The 22,707-nt window shown below is 41.4% G+C and overlaps 1 protein-coding gene across 1 annotated transcript in view; it reads right to left on the bottom strand.

Moving 5' to 3' along the window:
• The window catches only part of SNTB1 (syntrophin beta 1), a 220,599-nt gene that overhangs the window by 118,837 nt on the left and 79,055 nt on the right, over nucleotides 1-22,707 (bottom strand). The window contains exon 2 of the mRNA XM_045805722.2: nucleotides 4,865-5,081. Coding sequence (XP_045661678.2) covers nucleotides 4,865-5,081 — 217 coding nt within the window. The remainder of the gene's footprint in view (nucleotides 1-4,864; nucleotides 5,082-22,707) is intronic.

Below are 22,707 nucleotides of genomic sequence, written 5' to 3'. Positions count from 1 at the left end.
AGCCCAGAGGAGATGGGAGTCTCAGCAAAGTAGTGATTACCATTATGGCCACCTTGGCAAGGCTCCCCTGATCCCAGAAGGAGTGGCTTCCAGATTCCTTGTCTAAAATATACTGCTTAAGGTCTGTTCTCATCTCTTGTATTGATAACCTTGGTGAAAATTTAATTTCTCACATGGAGAGAATGCATTGCTTAAGCTGCCCTGTAAGTCCATATTGGTTTTGTTACTTGAACAAAATTCACTAGTGGGTTGTTCTGGTTTATTTAAGTTTGCTGAGCCTAGCAGATTAGAACTGCATTTTTACTTGTTCTTTTACTCCCAAGGCTACTTAGTGGAAGTTTTTTTTTCTTTTAAAGTTTGAAAAGGTAAGAATACCAAAAACAGATAGATGAATATGCCATTTATCATTAACATATTATATATTTTTGAATGCCTGCTTTGTATCAAGCACTGTTCTAGAAAGCTGGGATTTTAAAATGATAACATGGGTGTTCCAGACCTCAAGGGTCTTAATGACTTTAAGAACTAGGTAGGCACATAAGAAGAAAATCTCAAGTCATTATAAAGGGTGCCATCATGGATGGATCTACACACAAGGTATCGTGGGACCAGTGCTTCACCTATGCTGAATTTTAAAAGGTGATTAGGAAATTGTCAGGCAAGTGAATTATTTAAGGGTGGCTAGGGCATAAATGATGAGATGGGGAAGAACTGGACACTTGGGAAAGATCCAGAACCTCATAAGGTTTTTATGTACTCCTGGGGAGTTTTGAGATTAGTGAAGGGACAGGGAGGAATCCTGAGCAAATGGATAAATCTTGAGTGTTTCACACTCCCTTGGCTAGCTGGGTCTAGGGCAGATGGTAGAAGATGGGGAAGGGTCAAGCTAGAGACGAAGCACCTGGTAGGGAATATGTCCAAAGAGTCTAGAGAATGGGGGATATAGCCCTGGACCAGGGTGGTGAAGAGCTGAATATGAACACCGAGATGTTTATGAAGTGGAGTTTTTTAAAAAGTGTTGTAATCATCGACAACCACTAGCAGTGACATATTCTTGTAGATTCAGTGCCTGCTGGGTGACCTTTTCCACAGAAAGAGCAGCAAGCCTGCCTGCTGTTCTATGCCTCTTTCTATTTGAGAAACTGAACATTTGAGTTTTTAATGCAAACTCTAAGTAGCTGTGTGTCACCAACCGAGGGGATAAGCCCCGAGATGCTATGGCATTTGTCTTTGGTGCTCAGGTTTTAGCATCCAGGAGCCCATGAAGTCCTGGCCATTGTACTTACAGTTCAGGGGAGCTGTTCTGCCAGGTGCTAAAGTCACAAGGAGCTAGGGTATCATGATTAAGAAACTGGGCTTCCTATTAGAACCCCAGGTCTACCGTTTGTTTCAACTCTCATTTCTGAACTAAATTTCATTGTCTATAAAACAGAGATTAGAGTACCTACGACCGAGGGTCGTTATTTAGATCGAATGAGATACTTGCTTAAGTTCACGCATAAGTGGCAGAACCCAGATTCCATCGTTGATCTAGTTGACTGCAGAGTCAACTCTCCCTTTCTCCTTCTTTCTCTTTCATGATTAACATATGCATTATTTTCATCTTTTAAGAAATGCTGCAATTTCAGTTTCTATCTCCCCTTTGACCCAAGAGATATTTCACAGACAGCCTTTAAAAATCCAAGAAGAAAGGCTTTCTGTGCTTCAGTTTTGCAAATAATTTTCTACTTTGATTCCATCAGAGAATGCTGTTTATGGTATTCCTACCTCGGGAAATTTATTGCATTTTTCTGGTGAGCTAATCTATAGTTAATTTTGTCCATCTTCTGCCTGGATTTGAAAGGGAAATGTATTCCTTATTATCAGTGTACAAAGTCTGTGATGTATCCAGATCTCCCTTATAAGTTATGTTGTTTGGGTCTTTTATATCTTTACTGATCTTTTGTCCATTTGGACGGAGAGTATGTTGAATTACCTACTATTACTACATTTCTATTTTGTCTTGTATCTTCTACAGTTTCCACTATAAGGGCCACTGCTGCATTATTTGGTGCACACCCACAAGTGATGAATGCTCCTCGTGCACTCTGGCCTTCAGCAGCAACCAGTCCTTTGTCCTGTTTTGTGCTTTCAGTCTGCATTTTACCTCATCATCGCATATCAAGATCAAAATTGGTACCTTTTGTTAGTGCTATTAGTTTGCATTTGCATTATATGATTTTCCCATCTCTTTTTGCCTTTTACAATCACTTTGTGTTAGGTGTGTCTTGGGTTCAGGACCCAGCTGGGTTTCGTGGAGTCCACCTTTCTGACTGGTACATTGTACTCTTCCCAGCACGTAACCAGAGTTCCGTAAAATATTTGTTTCCTTTTTCTTTTTCTTCTCTTTCTCCACCAGGGTGAAGAGTCACCTAAAACCATGATCTTTTTTTTCCCCCCAGCTTTACTCAGGTATAATTAACAAAATTTTAAGATCTTTAAAGTGTATAGCATAGTGATTTAATACACATGTACACTGTCAAAGGTCAATCTCATTATCCACAGTTCTGGGTCTGTCTGGACTTAAGTCCCCTCCAGACCCTCTGGCTTAGCTGGATGCCCATTTTCAGTCCTGCCCTGTGGTCCTCACACCTTGGCAGGACAGGCTCTTTTGCACCTCCTCATCAATGGTGGACTTGAAGACCACGGATATAAAAGTTTAAAAATGCATTCCCTCTTCTGGCTTGACAGATGAAGTCTTCAATGTTTGAACTAAGACCTGATGTCTCCTAAAATATTCTTTAAAACAGAATTTGGTGATTAGGAGGAAGTTATAGCATGTAGTCCACAGCCTAGAAATCATCGACTTAAACGCTCTCCCCAGGCATGAATCTCTTCTACAATATTCCATATTTTCTAGTCTCTGCATTTTTCTGGTATTGACAAATTGACACTGTTACCCACACTATACGCCTGCATTTGAAACCCAGCAAAACCATATATTAGCTCTATGATGTTTGGAACTTATATAAGACCTGAGCCTCCATTTTTTATCTACAGAATGGGGACAAAGTGAAACTCAGAGGGCTGTTGAGAGGACAAAGCAGGGTTATAGATTCAAGGACTAGGCAGGAAATGTGAAGGACCAGGCAGGTAGCTAATAGAAACCCCCCCAAGTGTTCAGCAATAGGAGTGACGTGGAGAGTCCATTCCCCTGTACAAGGAGAAGCCTCTCCTGGACTCGTACAGATTGGAAACCTGCCTGCAGCAACATGGGCCTAATAATCTCACCAGATCTTTCCATTGTTCTAGAAAAGCAGAAATCTGGCTTTCTAATGTGAAATTTCCCAATGATTCAGTGCAATTCAAATTTCTTTACAACATCAGACAGACCATATCTGTGGGCTGGGTATACCTGTCGGCTGCCACTTGGCAGTCTCGGGTCTGAATTAATGGGCATAATGTCCAGCACGAGATAGGCACTCGATAAATTATGAATTCACCAGATCTAACACCTCAGACATCAGACTCTTGGAAGAAAGGACTTGTCTGATTGGGTAGCCTAGAGAGCAGGAAAGATCAAGCCCAGCATAACCAGAATATTAACTGTAGGCCCAGGAAATCAGCAGAAATCGAGTTTGGAGTGGCTCATGGCAGAATTCTGCCTCCTTTCCAGTCCGCCCGCTCTGCCTCCTCTTTGGCCGATACTCCCCGCTCTCTCTCCTGCAATCGCAGCTCTGATCCCTGGGCAGACATAACTGGTATGGGAGGGGAGCAGGCTAGATCCTGCAGCTGCTGGAGTCAGAAAGGCTAGCGGCTTCCTTAGAGCGAGCTTATTAGGAAGAGAATGAATAAAAGCTTTGAGCTCTGAGCCAAGGACGCAGCTTCCTCCCTGTCCCTATTCCCTTTGGCTTTTCCCCATCAGCAACTCAGAACGTAGCCAAATACATCCTACTCGGGTGGGTTGCAGCTGTCCCACACATGTTACAAATAAGGGCCAGTAGAGCTGTCCCTATTTTTAGCATTTGAATGCGGACGCCAAGATCACCAAGATTCCCCATTTGCTGGCTCAATTCCTCTCCCTCTCCTCCACATCTCTTATTTTCCTTCCAAATAGATGTCTTCTGTTCAGATGAGTTAAAGTAAGATATCTGGGGGAACAGAGACCCCAAATATTTTCTTGTCTTGCTAAGCTCTTTGTAATCACCATGGACTGGGTGATATATCTCTCCCATGGCGTGAGAAATCATGCATGGACTTTGAGAAATAGCACTCCAGGGCTGGATCAAAGCCACTCCTTTTTCTCTCTTGAGCATAAAAAGAGGCTTAGAGAAGAAAACTGCATAAGGATCCTCTCGTGGAATCTTCCAAGTACACAATTGAGGGCACCAAGGTTGGGGGGGGGGGCTGATGTGCTTACTACCACCTAATATTAATAATAAATATTATTGTACCTTATATTCCTGAAGGTTTTCCTGTACTAAGCACTTCATGTGGATGTCCAGCTCAACAAGATAGCTATTTCAATTATTCCCATTTTACAGACGACAAAACCGAGGTTTATTGGTTTGAGAAAACTTGCCCAAAGTCAGGTACACTAGCAATGGCAGACCCTGGGAAGACACTTAGGATCTTGACTCCAATTCTTCAGCTCTTCCCAGAACCAAAGCTCAGCACACAGATTAGTCATGAGGATAAAAGAAAGGAAGAAGCATGGAGGAAGAGAGGGAGGGAGGCCGGCCGGGCTTGAACACAACATTATCTCAGCTGGGCCCTTTCAGGCTTTTCTCTGGAAACTGCTGAGTGTTTGGAGAACACAAGCACAGCCCTCGCAACTCAGCGGCCAACACGTGGCTGAGATGTGGAGACCCCTGGCCCTCTTTACCTGTTCTCAGGGTCAGCAGAGGCCAGACTCCGGGTGACGTAGCACATCTTGAGGGGGATGTACTTCCGGTCTCTGTGGAAGGAGCAGGGCTGTGATGACAGGGCGTCTGAGGACCCGGCCCCCAGCCGAGGGGATTCGGGCGGAGGCGTTTCCCAGCCGATCTCTGACACTGGGGAGCCTTTCTTCACATAGGGTGTGGCTTCTCGCATGTACTTCACTGCAACGAAGAAGACAACAACAGTGCTCTTAAAGTACATCGCGGCTGAATTTCTGGAAAGTCCAATGGCATTTTTGAAACCTGCATGAGATGAGCTCTTAAATACCGAACCTCTTAAATTCTGAACAACAGTCACAATTTCTGTTCCTCTCAAAACAGTTTTCCTGTTATTTAAATTCTATACCGAAGTGGTATTTAGAACTTGCTATTACGATGACCTGAACTTGAGAATTACTTTCAGCTTTTTTCAACGATGACAACTTTTATCTTTTCTGATTTTAAGTTGCATTCTAGCGAAGAGGCTGAAAGACAAATGGGCAGAGAAGGAGAAAGCATGACTTAGGCTTAAAGGCACATAACTGCTCAATACAGAAGTATGGAATCTGGCGGCCACCTTCCATAACCATGTCCCTATTCAGAAGCAGAACAGGAATTTCAAGCTAATAGTACTAAGAACACATACTCAAAAAAACCTCAAAAACCAAAAAACAAACCCTCACATAAAAGGATACTTATTTTGCAATGGAAAAAATGTGTAGGAGCAAAAATACCTTCTGTAAGAGCTGAAAACTAGGACCAACCTAAATGTCTGTCAGAAAAATAATAAACTGTAAGACATCTCTACAGTCATTTTTTAAAACGAGATAGATACAGGTGTGTTGATGTAGAAAGACCTACAAGATCTATTTTTAGGTTAAAAAAATGGTAGAAGTACACATACTGCATTCTTTTGTATCTAAATCATAAATACAAAGGCTTGCATGTATACCACTATTTCTGGATAGGAACATAAGAAAATGTTAACAGCAGTTAGCTCTGGGGATTGGAAATAAAAGTCAAGCTGATGGAGAGACAGACTATACTATTCAATTACCCTTTTATACCATTTTAATGTTTAGCCAATATGCGCCTATTACTTTAATAAAATTTTTAAAAAACAAAAATAGTTCCAGACCTGAGTGGAGCAGACCGGAAGTCTGCTCTTTGGTGTGTTTGTTGGTCTTAAGAAGTTATTTGCCTCTTCTGCCTCTACAGCTTTTGTACTGACAAGGCAACTAGATTCTTGGAACGTGCAACATAAACCTCCATATCCTTCTCTCTGTCACTCACAGTTTGGTTCTGTACTGCTTTGGGGGAGGAGATCTGGCTAAGTTCCTTACTGGTATCTGTTATCACAAATGGCAGTGGACTGGAATGGGTACAAACTGTAGGACGTTTACTCTAGGTCTCGGATGATTCAAGTCCACAAACTAACACCTTTACCACACAAGACATGGGGCCAGGTTTACAGAGACTACAAAAATAAACAACAGGTAGCTTCCATACTCAAGAATTCAAAACCATGGATGACTATAGTGGATGCTGCTGGGTCTCCTCTGATCCTTTCCACCAGCCTGAGCACCTATTTCCTACATGCTGTGTGTTGGCTGAGAAGAACTCTCAGCTGCCCACCTGTTCCAGAAAACAGCTGTTGAGCCAACAGAAGCCAGCAAGTCTGGGAAGCTACAGGGCTGCTGCTTGATCCCCCAGACAGAGGCTCTGCGTCTCGGGAACCCCACTGAAGACAGCGACGTCATACAAATACATAAACTATGGCACAAAGCAGAACGAGCTGAGTGTTATGATGGGAACAAAGTATGTTGGAAGAACTCACAAGGAAACTGAATCTAGGAGAATGAGGGACAAGTTAGGTTCACAGCAATTTCATAAAGCCAAACACAGCAAGATGCATATGCAATATGGACAGATATTAGGGAGCTCGACCAAGGTATCAAAAACAGCCTACTTCAAGATGTCATTTAGTTCCAACACATATTTGAAAAGAAGATTTCAGGGTTTTCACTGAGTTTAAGTGCAATTAGGAGAAAACAGCCCCACGGTTGCCACAAACCTGTTAGCACAAGCTGCTATTACAGAAGAAAGGGCATTCATGGACAGTGTATTTTAAGGAATATTGTTTATTTGTGGGCAATATATTTACAGAGGAACACAAACATACCTGAGAACAAATGCAGAAAATTTAGGGGGACAGATTGAAGCTGTCTAAAGCTGGAGTAAATAGACCTGTTTTGAAGACACTGAATTTTTTTATCTCTAAAAATGTTTTAGTAGAAGCTGGAACACTGCTTAGCTTTGTACATTATAGACTTGTACTTATTATATGCAGGAAATTCAAGTATCAGATGAGATGGTTGGAAGGTTCTCCTTTGGTTGTATTATTCTTCCAGATGGAGTAGGGGACGACTGTGGTGGAAGTGAGAATCCAGAGATGTGTCATGAAGTAGGTGTCATTTGAACTTGGCCTTAAAGGGTAGACAGGACTTTAAAAAGTAGAGATAGGAATAACAGTCCTTCTTTTATATAATACACTCTGATTTACAAATCATATTGCAGTCCCATAAGGAAGGAAAGTTGGACCTTGATTTGAAGGGGAATAAAGAATGGATATTTATTATATACCTAACGATGTATGGAACCAGGTGCTTTACAGATCTTCCCACATTTAAGCTTCAAAATGACCTTTCAAGTTGTCTTAGTTTATAAGACAACTAAGGTCCAGAGGAAAAAAAATGGGTAAGGGATCTATCACTTTTTGAGTATCCACGTACGCACAACCAATAAAAGAATAAATTGCTATTCCTTTCAGACTCTGCTAAAAAGAAATGTCTTGGAGGGCTATTCTTATTCTGATGGGCACTAGGAGTTTTACATATATTATCCTTTGCAAGACTAGTAGTATTTTACACATCAGCACAATAATGCACAGAAGTTTCGTTTATGTGGCTGGTAAGCAGGGGAGCTGGAGTTTGACTTCCCAGAGATCACATTCTTTCATGAAACCTGGCTACCCCACCCAGCTAAGGGAGGTAAAATGACAAGCTAATAGGTTTGGACTTTATTCCATAGGCAGCAGCGATAGCCATGGTGGTCTTGGTCTATGAGTGACGGAATGACAGAATCAGAGGTCACCTTAGAGAGAACTCTGGCAAAGTGAAATCAGGTGTACTAAAGAGAAAAGGTATCAAAGGTAGATCCACTAATTACAGAGCCATAGGGAGTTACTGCCAGAGGTACCCTGAGCTGTACCCAAAATACCCATGGAAAGAGTGAGGAGTCCCAGAAATGTGTGGTTTGATCCCCTCATGGGCAGAAGCATGGGGAGTATGGCAAGTCCTAGCCCAGAAGCAATATTTATCAAGTAACCATTTCCTGTGCAACACAGAACTTGGGGAATTTATGAAGGAGAGAAGATGTAGCAATGCCTTGGAAGAAAGGACTGGAAATGATATTCAAAACAGTAATCCTTTTAACTGACCAACTGAAAATAAAGACAGAGAAAAAAAGTTAACAAGGTAGGGATGATCATTTAAAGATTTATTCATTCATCCAAAATCCATCAGTCATTCATCATGTGCTGAGGACTGTGATGTCCATGAGTAATGATAAAAAAAAAAAAAATTGTCCCGTTTGAAAAAAAATGGAAGCCTGGAAAAGGCGGAAGGGAAGTGAATAGGTTATGTGAGTCTTGAGTTAATTTTACACCTAGTTTAAGGAGGTCCCAAGCTAGAGGAGTCTCTAGGGGACTGGCAAAATCAAATGCAAATCCCTTCTGGAGGAAGGCAGTTTCATCCTAGACTTCAAAGAGTCCCTGTGAATCACTTTCAAGGTCAATGAACAGCATAAAATCTAAGAAAATGTTGCTTACATAGAACGAGGTAGCATGAGCAAGAACTAGTAAACATAACTGAGAGCAGTGACAGTCCCAACACAAACTACAAAGCAACCAATAAAATTTATCATGTATAAAGAAACAAATGAAAGTCTGAAAGAATCCTCCAGAGAATATTTTTTTAAAGATTTTATTTATTTATTTGAGAGAGAGAGAGAGAGAGAGAGAGAGCAAGTGGGGGGGGGATGGGCAAAGGGAGAGGCAAAGTGAGAATCTCAAACAGACTCCCCACTGAGCATGGAGCCTGATGTGGGGCTCGATCTCACGACCCTGAGATCATGGCCTGAGCCCAAATCAAGAGTCAGATGCTCAATTGACTAAGCCACCCAGGTGCCCTTCCAAAGAATACTTTCTTAAAAGTGACCTAACAGATTGGTAAAATAACCAAATGGAATATCTAGTAGTAGTAGTAGCCGTAATAATAATTATTGCTACATAATATATAATTATAATAAATAAACCAGAATTAAAACTTCAATAGGTAGACATATCAAAGAAGAAAATAGTGAGTTAACTGTAGCTCAGAAGAAATTTTACAGAATGTAGCACAAAAATATTTAAAAAATGGAAAACAGGGAATAGAGATGTGGAGGATGAAGTGAGAAGGTGTAATGTATGTCTAACTGGAGCCCCAGAAGGAAAGACAGAATGTGGCAGAGGCTAAGGATTTTCCTGAGGGAAAGACAACAACTAACGACTTCAAGAAACCTGACTAAACTTTGATAAATAATACCTGTGCTCTTCCCCATCCAGACAAAGAGAAATAAAAGGTCAGCCTGTTTTCAACCGCAGGTAGGCTAAGCCTCTCCTTAGAATCCATGTTTCTTCTGAGAACTTCAGATATCACTTCCCCCTCTCACTAGCTTTTTGAGGAAGATTCAGCCAAATCTCCAAATGAGTCCAGGGATTTCTGGCACTACCAGAAAACAAGTTTGCAGTTTCAAGGGGAAAAAACAACAACAACAAGGAAACAAAGAGATTATCATCACTGTTCCTGAACAAGATATGCTGAAATCACTGAACCGTTTCCACATCAGTCTTGAGGAAGAACAGGTAACGTCAACACATCCCTGTGTAAAGCCCCTTTGTTCAGGAGTCTTGCTTTTTGTTGATATGTATAGAAAAAAGAAAATGGAGAAATTTGTTTTTGTGTATAACAAAGAAAGCAACAGAAAATTGCCATTGGATTTCTCCAGGGGCCCACAATTTCTGGTCCGGAGGAAGTAATAAAATTGTCAGAATATCCCTTCTTGCTACAAGGCTGGGTCATCAGTTATGAACATAATTCTACTGTTGAGCTGTCCCTCTCAAATCACCAACTGAGGCCTGAGGTTAAGTCCCTTCTCCCCTCAAGCAGAGAGTGAGAACAGTGTGGCCACACCTGCGTGTGGTAAAGCAGTGTCTCTAAAAGAAAACATGGGTGAAACCTTGTCTTGGTTCTTTGTGCCTTAACCTCTTGAGATTTCTATATCTTGCAATCAAAATACTGAGAGGATGGTCTAATTCAGAGAGGGTAAAGTGTTACACAAAGACCGATTTGACTGCAATAGGTGTCCCAAATTACAGTGTATTAAATGTTAGATAGGTTTATTTTTCGTTTACTAATAGTCTAGAGCAAATGAAAAGGGCTGCCAGGACAGCTTTGCTCCCTGAAGTTGTCAGGGGCTCAGCCCTCTGCACCCTTCCTGCTCTGCATCTCTAGCCTGCCATCTGATAACCCAAGATGGCTGCTTGAGTTCCAGCCATTATGACCAAATTCCCATCAGCAGGAAGGAGGAAGAAGTGAAGGACACACCATGCTTCCTCCCTTAAGAACACTTTTCAGAAGCTGACACACTATATCTGCTTACAAACCATCGACCAGAATTTAGCCACAGGGCCATTTCTAAAGGGAAAAGAAATTTTACTCTTAACTCTGGACAACCTGGTGCCAATCCAGCTAAAAACTGGTGGGAAAGGAATACTATTATTGTGAAGAAGAAGAGAATAGATATTAGGGGACAACTCTCGGTTTCTACCACACAAAGATACCCCCAATTCTGTCAAGCCCACCACAGCTAGATTTTATAACACATAAGTACAAATAAATGCGTTGGAGAGATCAGTAAACAACACAATGACTAGATTCCATGAACTTTGCTAAGTGTTTTTTATGTACTAACTCATTAGAACTTCACAACAATCCTAGGATGCAAACACTGCAATCATCCTCATTTTACCAGGGACGCAGTGACAGGAAAGGGTTAAGTCATGGCCCCAGATTATAGTGCTAGAAAAGGCTGAGGTGAGAGTCAAATCCAGGCAGCCTGGCTCCACAGTTCTTGCTTTTAACGACGAAATAATACTGTTTCTCACACTTTTTTAAAAAAATTAATTGAATGTGTGTGTGTATGTGTGTGTATCTAAGCCAACATTTTTATGCACTGGGAGAAAACATCCAATTAAGTGGCTATTGCCTGAACATAAGAGAGCTTGATTTTGTAAGCCTAAACTATTAAACTATGGCATTTCAATAAATGCCTTTTAAGACATTGTAATATGTATGCATAATAGAGGGTTTAACCTGGCAGAACTGAGCAGCTAGTGTTTGCAAAATTACACCTCCATGTGCTTGCAGACAGTAATTTCAGGCAAAGAGCTGTTGAAACTGATCAAGCAGCAGCCAGGCCCCAGTTCAGGGTGCTCATAATCAGAACTAATTAATAAACCATGCCCTTTCTGGGCATCATGAATTAAAAACTGTGGTTGAGCAATTAAAATTCCAATCTTCACTTGCAAAAAAAACAACAACAACAGAAAAAAAAAAACAAAACCCGCCAACGAGGACAGCTGTAAGGAGTGGTCTTCAAACCGATAATCCACCAAGCCACTTTCAATATGTTTCTGGTTTGTCATCTCAAGCTCGAGCCCTCGTGAAGCTTTCAAAAGAAGCTTCAGCAGAGCCCAAGTTTGCAAAGGCCCCAAGTTGCCACAATTCAATCTTTGTTGAGGAGGCCAGATGACATTTGAAAGGAAAAGCACACACAGGCTACTAATGAGGAAATGCTTGAGGCAAATCCAATCAGCTCTCCAACCAGGCTCTGAGAAGCCAGCAAGTCCCTGACACGTGCAAGTCTTCTTCTTAAAAATAACAACAAAAACAACAACAGAAAAAAGGATTTCCAGATTACAGGAAGGAAAAGAAATATTTCATTACCCTGGGGGAGCTGAACACAAAATGGGCATTTTCTAATGCGATTAAGGCGAGAGGGGACCAGCTGGAGGCAAGAAATCTGGGCATCCGGACCTCGGGTGAACCCTTCAAGTTGGGGACACGTTGGCGACAATGGGATTTGCTGACAAAATGCCATGTAAGACTTTCCCTTCATGGCATTTTCCTAGGCCATCTCAGGGAGGAAAAGAGCGGAAGGAGATCATCAGTATTTCCAAAAAGGCCAAGAAATTATGAAAGAAGGAATGCAAGCTTCTTGGAGGGTATAGCTAACCTCTCGGGAGGCGGAGTCATGAAGTGGAAAGAGAATTGGCCGTGGGAGTCGGGGACCAGGGTTACGGTTTCAGCTCTGCCACTAACTAGCTCTCCAGCCCCAGGCAAGTCACTGCCCCTCCCGGACCTCATTTTCCTTACCTGTCAAGGGAGGGAAATAAAGTCCCTATCCTTCAAACATTCTATAATTTCTTGGGAAGCTGCCTCTTCTGACAGTATTAAAAAAAAAAAAAAGGCTTTTTCTTACCTCATCTTGCTGTTTGCATCTTCACCAATAAACTGCTCTATTAAAATGTATGGCACATTCTTAGTCTTAGGTAGACGTATCTTGTGACTTTTTACCTCTATGGGCATCTGACAAATATGACAGTAAGTCTATGTTGAGATCATGTACTCAAGTTACTTTTTCTTTGGTTTGGCAGAGTTATCTAGAAGAATCATTATTCTCATTCACTTACCAATATTTAATTCTCTTCCATTCTGCCAGGGGAAAGGGGCCCTTCCAGGTAGGATTTTAAGAGACATTTGAAGGATGACCCAAAGGCTCTCTTGAAGTCATAAGGACATTCTGGGAGAGGGTACGGAGTTTTAATATGTGGCATCAGGAGTAAGATAAACTGGCTATGAATTTGCTAAGTAATTGTTGGCCTCCTATTAAAAATCTATCTCAAAATTACCCTATTTAAATAGTACAGTTATTCAATGTAATCTGCCTGATTCTTCAATGAAGTAAGATTATTGCCCCCAGAGATGCCTCCAGAGACCCAAGGAGAGTATCCTATCCCATGAGTCCTACCACCACTCAGAAACACACTGACTGGTTTGGTCATCCATTCACACAAGAAACATTCCGTGAGCTCCTGCTATGGGCACGGTCTGAGTGTTGGAGGTGTCCCAGTCAACAAGGCAGACTGGGTGCCCGCCCTTGAGGGGCTCGCACTGAGGTGTACAAGTGTGTGTTGGGGGTGGGGTGGTGACATCAGACCAATAGATAAATACAGGGCACTGCTCTGAACGAGACACACACTGGAGGACTGGGGTCTGTCCCCAGTTCACACAGAGCCACTTACAAGCTGGCTCCTGTCCACCTCTGGTTGTCATCTCAGCTGACTGATTACCTCTCAGTCTTCACAGTTCACACACAGCCATAAAGAAATTCTCTTTCATTCTCTGAACATGCCACGCTTGCTCTCTCCTGCCTTTGTTCTTTGCACATGTGGTTTCTTCTGCATGGACACCTTTCTGGAAAAATCTTCCTCTCTACACTCTGCAAGCCTCAGTTCAGGTAAAACCTCCTACTTAAGTCTTCCCGATGTGCCTGCCTTAAGCTCCAACCAGGCCTTGTGACCTCCCCTGATATCAGCAGCATCAGGACATAAACATTATGAGGATGGCTTATGCCATGCAAGGCACTGTGCTCATGATCTTACACAAGTTTGAGCACTTACACATCACAGTTCTTCATCTGTACACAGGTCTCTCTGGTGGAAGCATGAGGTCCTCAAAGTTGAGTGAATACTTTACAGTAGAAGTTAAAACTCTAGACTCTGGAGCCACACTACATAGTTTCAAATCCTGTCTCTGCCACCTATGGCAGGCAGTTAACTGGGAGGTTACCTTTCCGTAATCTTTCAAAGCATCCATTTGTCCATCTGTAAAATGGGGATAAACAGGAGTGCCGGCCTCCCAGAGTTGCTGGGGGATCGAATGACCTAAACCACACAGAGGGCTCAGAACTGTGTCTAGCACGTGGTAAGTGCTCAGTAGCTTTAGAAAAAGGGAAAACTTGGTATTCACATCTATATCCAAGCAGTTAACACTATGTCCAGCTTGTCAAACGTGGAACTGTTGAGCCAATGAATGCCAATGTTAATAGGATCTCCAAGACGGAATTTTTCACAGATGTGTTCTTGAGGAGGAGTCTTATAACCGAGCAGCAGAGGCCAGAGAATTATCTGTCACTTGTCCAAGGTTTCAAGACAAAGAAGCAACAGATGAAGGTCAGAAGTCCATTTCCTCTATCCTGTAGAATGGGGGTTGGCAAGCTTTTACTGTAAAAGGCAAGATAGAAAATTTGGCGGGCTCTGTGGACCTTCGAGTCTCTGTCACAACTATCCCATTCTAGCAGGAAAGAGCCACAGACTACATGCAAACAAATGAGTCTGGCAATTTGACATTTTCTTTACAAAAACAGGCAGTGGGCCCGATTCAACCCGGGAGCTTTAGAAAAGTAGCAATAAGTAGCAATTATTGACTACTTACCATGCATCGGGCCCCACTTAAAATGTCTGAGGTCTACTAGCTTACTTAAAAGCAAGGAGAAGGGGCGCCTGGGTAGCGCAGTCGTTAAAGCGTCTGCCTTCGGCTCAGGGCATGATCCCGGCGTACCGGGATCGAGTCCCACATCGGGCTCCTCTGCTATGAGCCTGCTTCTTCCTCTCCCACTCCCCCTGCTGTGTTCCCTCTCTCGCTGGCTGTCTCTCTGTCACATAAATAAATAAAATCTTTAAAAAAAAAAAATAAAAGCAATTCTACGAAGTAGGTTTATTATTATGCCTACCTTACAAGCAAGGCGAGTGTGACATGGAGACTGGAGAGACTTGCGCAAGGTCTCAGCACGGCAATTGGCAGAGCTGGGATCTGGACTGATGCAGTCCAGCTCCAAAGCGTCCAGTCCTGATCACTAGAAAGCAAACGAGCTCTTTCCTCGCACTCTCTACACTGCCTCCACATGTAGACAAATGCTCCTGCCTGAGTCCTGTTTGTCCAACCATGGACATTTTAGAAATCGTGCTTTTTCAAACACCATTTTGTCTGAAATGTCTTCCATAGATTCCTTTTCTCATATTGAACCCAAATCTTACTCCTGTAATTTGGATTCACTGGTCATGGCTCTACTCTGCAGAGATACACAAAGCATCTTGAGTGTCGTGTAAACTAATAAGTGTTTGGCTTTCTATAAAGAAAAAGATAAGCCAGATTACAAGGAGACTGGAATGACTGGTCCCTTACTCATCTGGCATCCAGATGTTATAGGGTTCCTGGTTTACATTCTCTCAGAGCCTAAAGGTGGTAATGGATGAACTTAATGTGTGACAGGCATGACAGATGTTGCTTTTACTACTTCAGGCCCCTAGATAAAGCTGGAAGAGGCACCTGATGCCTTAGATGACAAAACTAAGATTTTAAGAGTTTCACACAGGCCTCAAATTAAAGAAAAAAAAAATATATATATATATAAAATAGGGTAAGATGGAACATTCTGTCATTGTGTGTTCAAAATAAGCATCACTGTAGCATGTAGGATAGAAAGAAATGTATTATAGTTAATGTGAAGGAAAGTTCTAGGGATTTCCCTGACTATGGCTGCCATAATAAATGAGACATTAGGCTCCACAAATAGAAGTATGGTGATCACAAAAGGAGAGGACGTTTCCCTTCTTTATCACCCTGATTGGTCCATACCTGAAACCCTAATAGGTTGGACAATGTTTAAGATTTATTTATTTTTATTTGAGAGAGAGAGAGAGAATGTGCACACAGGGAGGGAGGCAGCAGGGAGGGGCAGAGGGAGAGGAGAAAGAGACTCAAGCAGACTCCGCGCGGAGCACAGAGCCAGACGTGGGGCTTGATCTCACAATTCCGAGATCGGACCTGAGCTGAAACCAAGAATGGGATGCCCAACCGATTATACCACCCAGGTCCCCTAGGTTGAACAACGTTTACATGAGGGTAAGAAGGATGACCACGTTGTTGAAAGGTTCAAGAAACAAAGAAAACATAAATTAAATGAGAGACCTTAGAGCACAGAAGGAAGGAGTCTGGAGTCTGATTGCTGGGGTCCAATTCCTAGCTCTCCTATTGCTGAGCTCTGTGGCCTTAAGCAGATTACTTAGTTTCCCCATGTATTAATTCTTTCACCTATTGCAGAGAATTGTTGTGAGGATGAAGTGACTTAATAAAGTTAAAAAATGTACAAGGAACTTGGTAAAGTAAACACCATAAGGGTCAGTTACCATTATCAGGAGTGAGCCTAGGAAAGAGATTGATGGGACCTAAAAAGTGGTGGGTTGGGCTACACTCACTCTGTGTCTCTCTGCAGGGTAGAGCCACAGTTCATGAATACAAATTATAGGGGCAAAATTCGGCTCAATGTAAGAAAAGACTGTGAGGTAGAGAGTTCCCTATTGCTAGTGACATTCAAGCAGAAACCAGAGGAGATATGTCCCATGTTGCAGAAAGGATTTGTCTCTTCTGTGGAAGGACAGATTGTTTCTAAAATCCCCTCAAGTTATCGTGTTCTATGTCCCTTCTGGAATCTGATTAAGATGTCTACTCCAAAGACTCCAATACAGTGAGAACGGGTCATGGTTGTATACCACATAAAATCATGCCATCCATTTCTTTATCCTTATGTGCTTATTAGCTACGTATTAGTTATATGACACTGGGACCATTTGTTGAGTCTTAGAATCCTCACCTGTAAAATAAGGAATACAATGCATTCCTTAGAGAGGCCATACAATGTAGTACTTTAATAAATGAGCTCCAGAGTCCAAAGATCTGGGTTTAAATCCCAAATCTTGTACTTCCAAGCTGGGCTTCTTTGAGCAAGGTATACAATCTCTCTGTCTCTCAGTTTCCTCACCTGATAATAACAGGACCTATCTCAAAGAATTGTTAGGAGGATTAAATAATTTTTAAAAAATGTATATAGGGCCACCTGAGTGGCTCAGTCAGTTGAGCATGCAACTCTTGGTTTCGGCTCAAGTCATGATCTCCTCATCAGGAGACAGGGCCCTGCATCGAGCTCCCCGCTCAGCGTGGAGTCTCTTTCCCCTCTTACTCTCGCTCTGTCCCTCCCACTGCTTGCTTGCTCTCTTTAAAATAAATAAATAAGTCTTTTAAAAAAATGTATGCAAAGCTCTTAGAACAGCGCCCAGCACATACTTGGCGCTCACATTTAACTGTTATTACTATTATGTTGTTGCTGCTCTTCTGAGATTTGAATGAGAAAATGCATTGTGGGGACACCGATCTCTTTTCTAACTATACGAGCTATCAAAATCATCAATGCTTGAAAATATCATTTCATTATTTATTCACTGCACATAAATTAAGCCCTTACTCTTCGCTCAGTGGGACTAGACTCAGCAAGATGGATAATCAGTTAGACTTACAAGTTCCTGCTTCTGAGAATTTTATGATCATGATCAAGAAAGGCACGAACAGAAAACCTGGGAATTGCTATTGAATATAATTCAGCACACACACAAATAGCCTAAAGTGTATTCGTCAGATAGTAGCAAGTGCTGAGAGGACATGGATTCTGATGTCTACAAACCTGATCTCTCAATGATTTGCTGCAGGCTCTTCACCATCACAAATAATCATAATTTTTCCTCCTTGGGAAAATACAGTAACTATTTTAACAGCTATCCCCTGACATCTGAAGACAGGAAGTGAGTAACGGGTAGAAAGGATGTCTGATACTCAAGCCCTAATGTTGTTTTTACTCTTTCTTATACAGAAGATCCTATGTGAATAGGACTTTACGTCAAAAGGCAGGAAGCGCTGCTCTCACTCCCTCCTTACAGGCATCTCTGGAAAATAAACCTCTATTATTCCAGGTGTAGCTTGGTGAAAACATCCTGCAAATCAAACTCAGGCTCAGTAAATTTGCAGCTACTTTTCAGTGGCAGAAGCCCAGACTCATAAAGCTTTTCCAAAGGAAACCACATTAAGTCAACAAAATATCATTACCAAGGGCAGACTCAGGCCAGGTCTGAGTTTTTTTTTTTTCCCCCTAGCCCAGATATGCTGCAGACCCAAAGCAATCATACAGGCGTATGGAGGAAAGAGAGATGGCAGGAAGGGACTTTGAAACATCAGGGTCTCCCAAACGAGACAAATGTTATGAACACCTGCTATTTTAAAACTGTGCGACAGTTTAAAACACTTCCACGTGCACAATTTCATTTCCTCCTTACTGTCATCTCCACAGAACTATGCATGAACGAAAAGTCTTGTAAAAATCTGACTATGCGTTTATCTGCTTGAGACTTCCGGGGCTCAGGAGGTAAGAGCTAGCAACTTTCCCCACCGAATTCTACCTCCTGCCAAGCACACATACTATGCACACCCAGATATATCTTGCTCAAAAGAACGATGCCTACAGAACCCACCTGATGTACTGGATTTTCTCCTAAAGGCCAAGTGTAGCTTGGCCTTGTTTGTAACTCTTTGGGGAGAGTAACTGCCAAGACCTATAAGAAGTCGATCCAGATGGCAGATGAGAGGCCTAACAAGGAAGCTCTTGGATCTGCCTGTCAGAGCCAGGAGAATAAAACCTTACACGTTTCTCCTATAACCTCCAGAACCTTCACTGAACTCTGAACACTCAAGATAGAAGGGCTTGTTTGTTTGCTTTGCTTTTTAAAGAAGTCTGGAGGGGATGATGGTGAGCATCAGAGAAGAGATACGACTTTTTATAATAAATAGACCCCTAGGAAAATTAAACAATAAAAGAGGTGGGAAAATTGAGCTTCAGAGAGTTTAAATATCTTACTCCAGGAAGGAGTAGCCCTGGAATTGGGTCCCTTATATTCTAAATCTAATATCTCATCTAGTAAATCTAATAACCATAGCTGTGACAATACAACTGGTTCAGTGTCATGGAGACAACATAGGCTAAATGACTGTAGCTAATGAGTAATGAATTGCTATGAAAACTGGGAAAAATCTATGGATAGGAGGGGGTTAAACTAATAAACATTCTCTAATGGTCATATCAGAATTCAAATTATCAAAATATTCCACATCTGTCATAAGGGAAAAATCTAAAGGTAGCATAGGAAAAACAAAAAAAATAGACAACCCCCTGGAGTATTTGATGAAATAAAAAAGGTGACAGAAAATCAGTATTCTTTTCTTTTTGAGGGGGGAGGGGCAGAGGGAGAACGAGAGAGAGAATCTTAAGCAGGCTCCATGCCCAACATGGAGCCCTAAACGGGCTCGATCTCATGACCCTGAGATCATGACCTGAGCCGAAATCAAGAGTCAGATGCTTAACCGACTGAGCCACCCTGATGCCCCAGAAAGATCAGTATTCTAAATAGAAGAGAAAATAACAGATACAAAAGAGATTAAAAAGATAATAAAATAACACTTCTGACAGATTTATAATAAATTCAAAGACTTAGATGAAATGTACAAATTCCCAGGAAAAAAATAAACTTACTAAAAACTGACCTAAGTAGAAACAAGAAGTGTGGCTAGTCCTATAACACTTGAAATGGAAACACTGGTTAATATTCTTCCCACAAAGAAAACACCAGAACCAGATGTTATCAGTGAATTCTACCAAATTTTCAAAGACAGTTCACTCAAATCTTACTCAAACTGTTTGAGAAAACAAAGACAAAATCTCCCCCAATTCCATCTGTGAAGCTTATAATATACTGTTAATAACGAAACCAGACAGAGAAAATTACAGAAAGGAAAACTGCAAACTCATTTCATTCATAAATATAAGTGCAAAATTCTAAACAAAATATTAGCAAATGAAGTCCAACAATATATAAAGAAGACAGTACAGCTTTGGTCTAGGGGACCTGGGAGACATTGTCGCAGAGGCATTTTTGATAGACTTTGTCTTAGGCCAACAAAATTTAAAGTATATAAAAAATTTTAATAATTTTTTCAAATTATGCAAATTAAAGGACTTATTTACATTTCTGTATTTCAAGTACTCTTTCATCCTACAGAATACCATTGAATTTAATACCTAGAATAAGCAAATCATATCACCACATTAGCACTTATCTATAAGCAATATCATGAATCACAAAATTGACCTGAGATATTTTTCAGGCTGCTTGCCCCAGGCTTGTTAGAACTGTGGGTTTAGTCTCTGCCAATGAATATCTGGGTTCCAATGTTCTACCACAAACAATGGTTTGTCCCTCGCACAAGCTAAAAAGATTTCTGGTTTAGATTCTTCTCTAAGGGCAGGTGGCTATGCCTTAAAATATTTTCTGGTGATTAGTTTGAGGTTCATACTGATACTCAGGTGAAGTTGCCTTTTAGAACATTTCTGAATATTTGCTAAATATTATCCAGTTGAATATTTATAGCAAATATATGAGTTATGTGTCATTAGCCCCATTTAACAGTTGCAGATACTGAGGCTTAGGGAGGTCAGGAAATGTTCCATGTAGCCATTTTTGGAGGAGTCAGAAGCACACACGAGATTGGTCTAACTCGAAGCCTGTAATCCTTTAGCTAAACTATACTGGTTCTCGAATAACTCAATAAGCTTCCTGTTTAGTTTGAGCTTTCCGTTCACAGCACCCACAACCTCCTCCCTCGTCTTTCCTGCTCCTAGATTAGATCTCAGAACAGAGATAGTGTTTTAGAACAGGAGGAAGGGTTTAAGTCATCTGTTCAGTTCAACGTCTACTTCCCTTTTGAGCTTTGAGCTTCATTCTGCCCTTTGCTTGGCCCTCGGCTGTCTGCACAGTATGTGGGGTGAGGGGAAGATGGTGGAGATATGGATAAATTGGAATACGGGAAAAAATCACTAAAGTTGCTACCCCTACAGTGATTCTAGGGTGTTAGATATCTGCCAGTTCCCTCTGTCCTTGCTCTCTTTGTCTGTTGCTAGAAGGTCTGCCTAGGTTGGAAACGAGAAAGGGAGATACCATTTATGGTACAATATTTTTTTATAAGAAGCTATAAATATATTACCTGGTTTAATACACCCAGTAACCCCACGAGATTAGCATTGTGAAACGGGAAATCCTGGCTATGAATTACAGACTGAACACTCTCACTGTTCATTGACCTGGCTATCCAGGGTTCCCTCCGTACAAACACGCCGTGGAAACAGCTGCAGATGGAGCCAGATATCTTGCACCAGAGAGTTCAGAGTATTTCTGCATGGAAAAATTTAAGTGCTTTACTTTCTATTAGGCTCCAAACTTTTTACTCCCTTTTCTTTTTTGTTCAACAGATAATGCTTTTAGGATAAGCTTACAAGTCACATAGGATTTGTGACCTGAGCAGGACCAAGAGGACCAATATAAAATAACCAAATACTTATAGTCTAAGATGCTGTCTATAATAACAGATGCAAAACCCCCCAAAATAAACTTATACCATTACAGCATTGTTTTGTCAAGTATCCAAAAAAAAAAAAAAGACTTCCTTTCTCTTCTATTCTTGGGTAATGCCCCCAAAATATTTCTTAAATGGATATTCTGCTTGAAAAAAATCCACCCACATTAAAGTATATACTATACTAATTACTTCCCAGAAATAGTTCTTTCTAGTTCAACAATCATTTACAAACACTAAGGCATATTTCAGTGAATCATACCCAGAGTTCACGGAATCGTAGATTTATAACAGCATTATACTTGGAATGGATTTTCTACCAGAACTTAGAAATACATGGCATTATTCATACAGTGAATGAAGTACATCCAGTTCTAAGTTATTCAGCAACGCCTATTGCCAAAACAAAGAAATAGGGAGAGAAGCACTGGAACTACTAAATCTTAGCTATATACGCATTTCTCTAATACAACGAAAAATTAATTATGTGGCCACTTGGAAAGGTACAGCACAAAGATTTCACACTGTAAGACATATCATAATGATAAACCCATTAATACCACAGGGTCATTTTTTCCTCCTTTAACCAAAACTGCGAAAAATAGGAAACATTCATTGCGAATTCACAGATACTTATGAACTGCCTATGAACGACCACACGCATGCCTCACGACAACGCATGGTACAGAGGAAGAAGCTGACGCTCACACAGCCTTGCTGACCCACCATCACCTGCACAGGTAAGTTGCAGAGTGGGAATCTGAACCCATTTTACGACTGTGGTTCTAGCCATTAACCATTATACATGCTGCATATCTGAGATGCCGTTCCCCTTCTCTTGGCTCTTTCCAGCACCCAGCATGTGCTTTCAGAAACCCATCTCCACGCCCAGGATGAAAAGCATCTGAAAATGCACTGACCGCAGAGTGCATAATATAATATCAATATCATTATTCTCGGACATTGCACTAGAGTGGAAAACCTTGGACTTGAGAGTTAGGATCCCTGGGTTGAGGCACAGCTCTCTCCTTCAGCTGCATGAGGATGGACAACACGTTTCATGCTCCTAAAGCTCAGCCTCCTCATCTATGTATACCAACAGAAATCATAATTTTTAAAATTTAGGCATGAGTTACATAGAGTGAAGTGCTCAGATCTTAAGTGTATCATTCAGTGAGTTTGGATGAATGCGTATTAAGATATAGAGCTGTCACGCCATCCCACTGAAAAGCAACGTGATTTGCTTACTCTAGAATTTTCTATAATGGAATTATACAGTATGTAGTTACTTGTGG

This window comes from Ursus americanus, chromosome 9 (assembly GCF_024610735.1).
Source record: "Ursus americanus isolate L20-20 chromosome 9, mUrsAme1.1.p, whole genome shotgun sequence".
NCBI lineage: Eukaryota > Metazoa > Chordata > Mammalia > Carnivora > Ursidae > Ursus > Ursus americanus.
The sequence above is the reverse complement of the archived record's forward strand: the minus strand, read 5'-3'. Positions and strand labels throughout refer to the sequence as shown.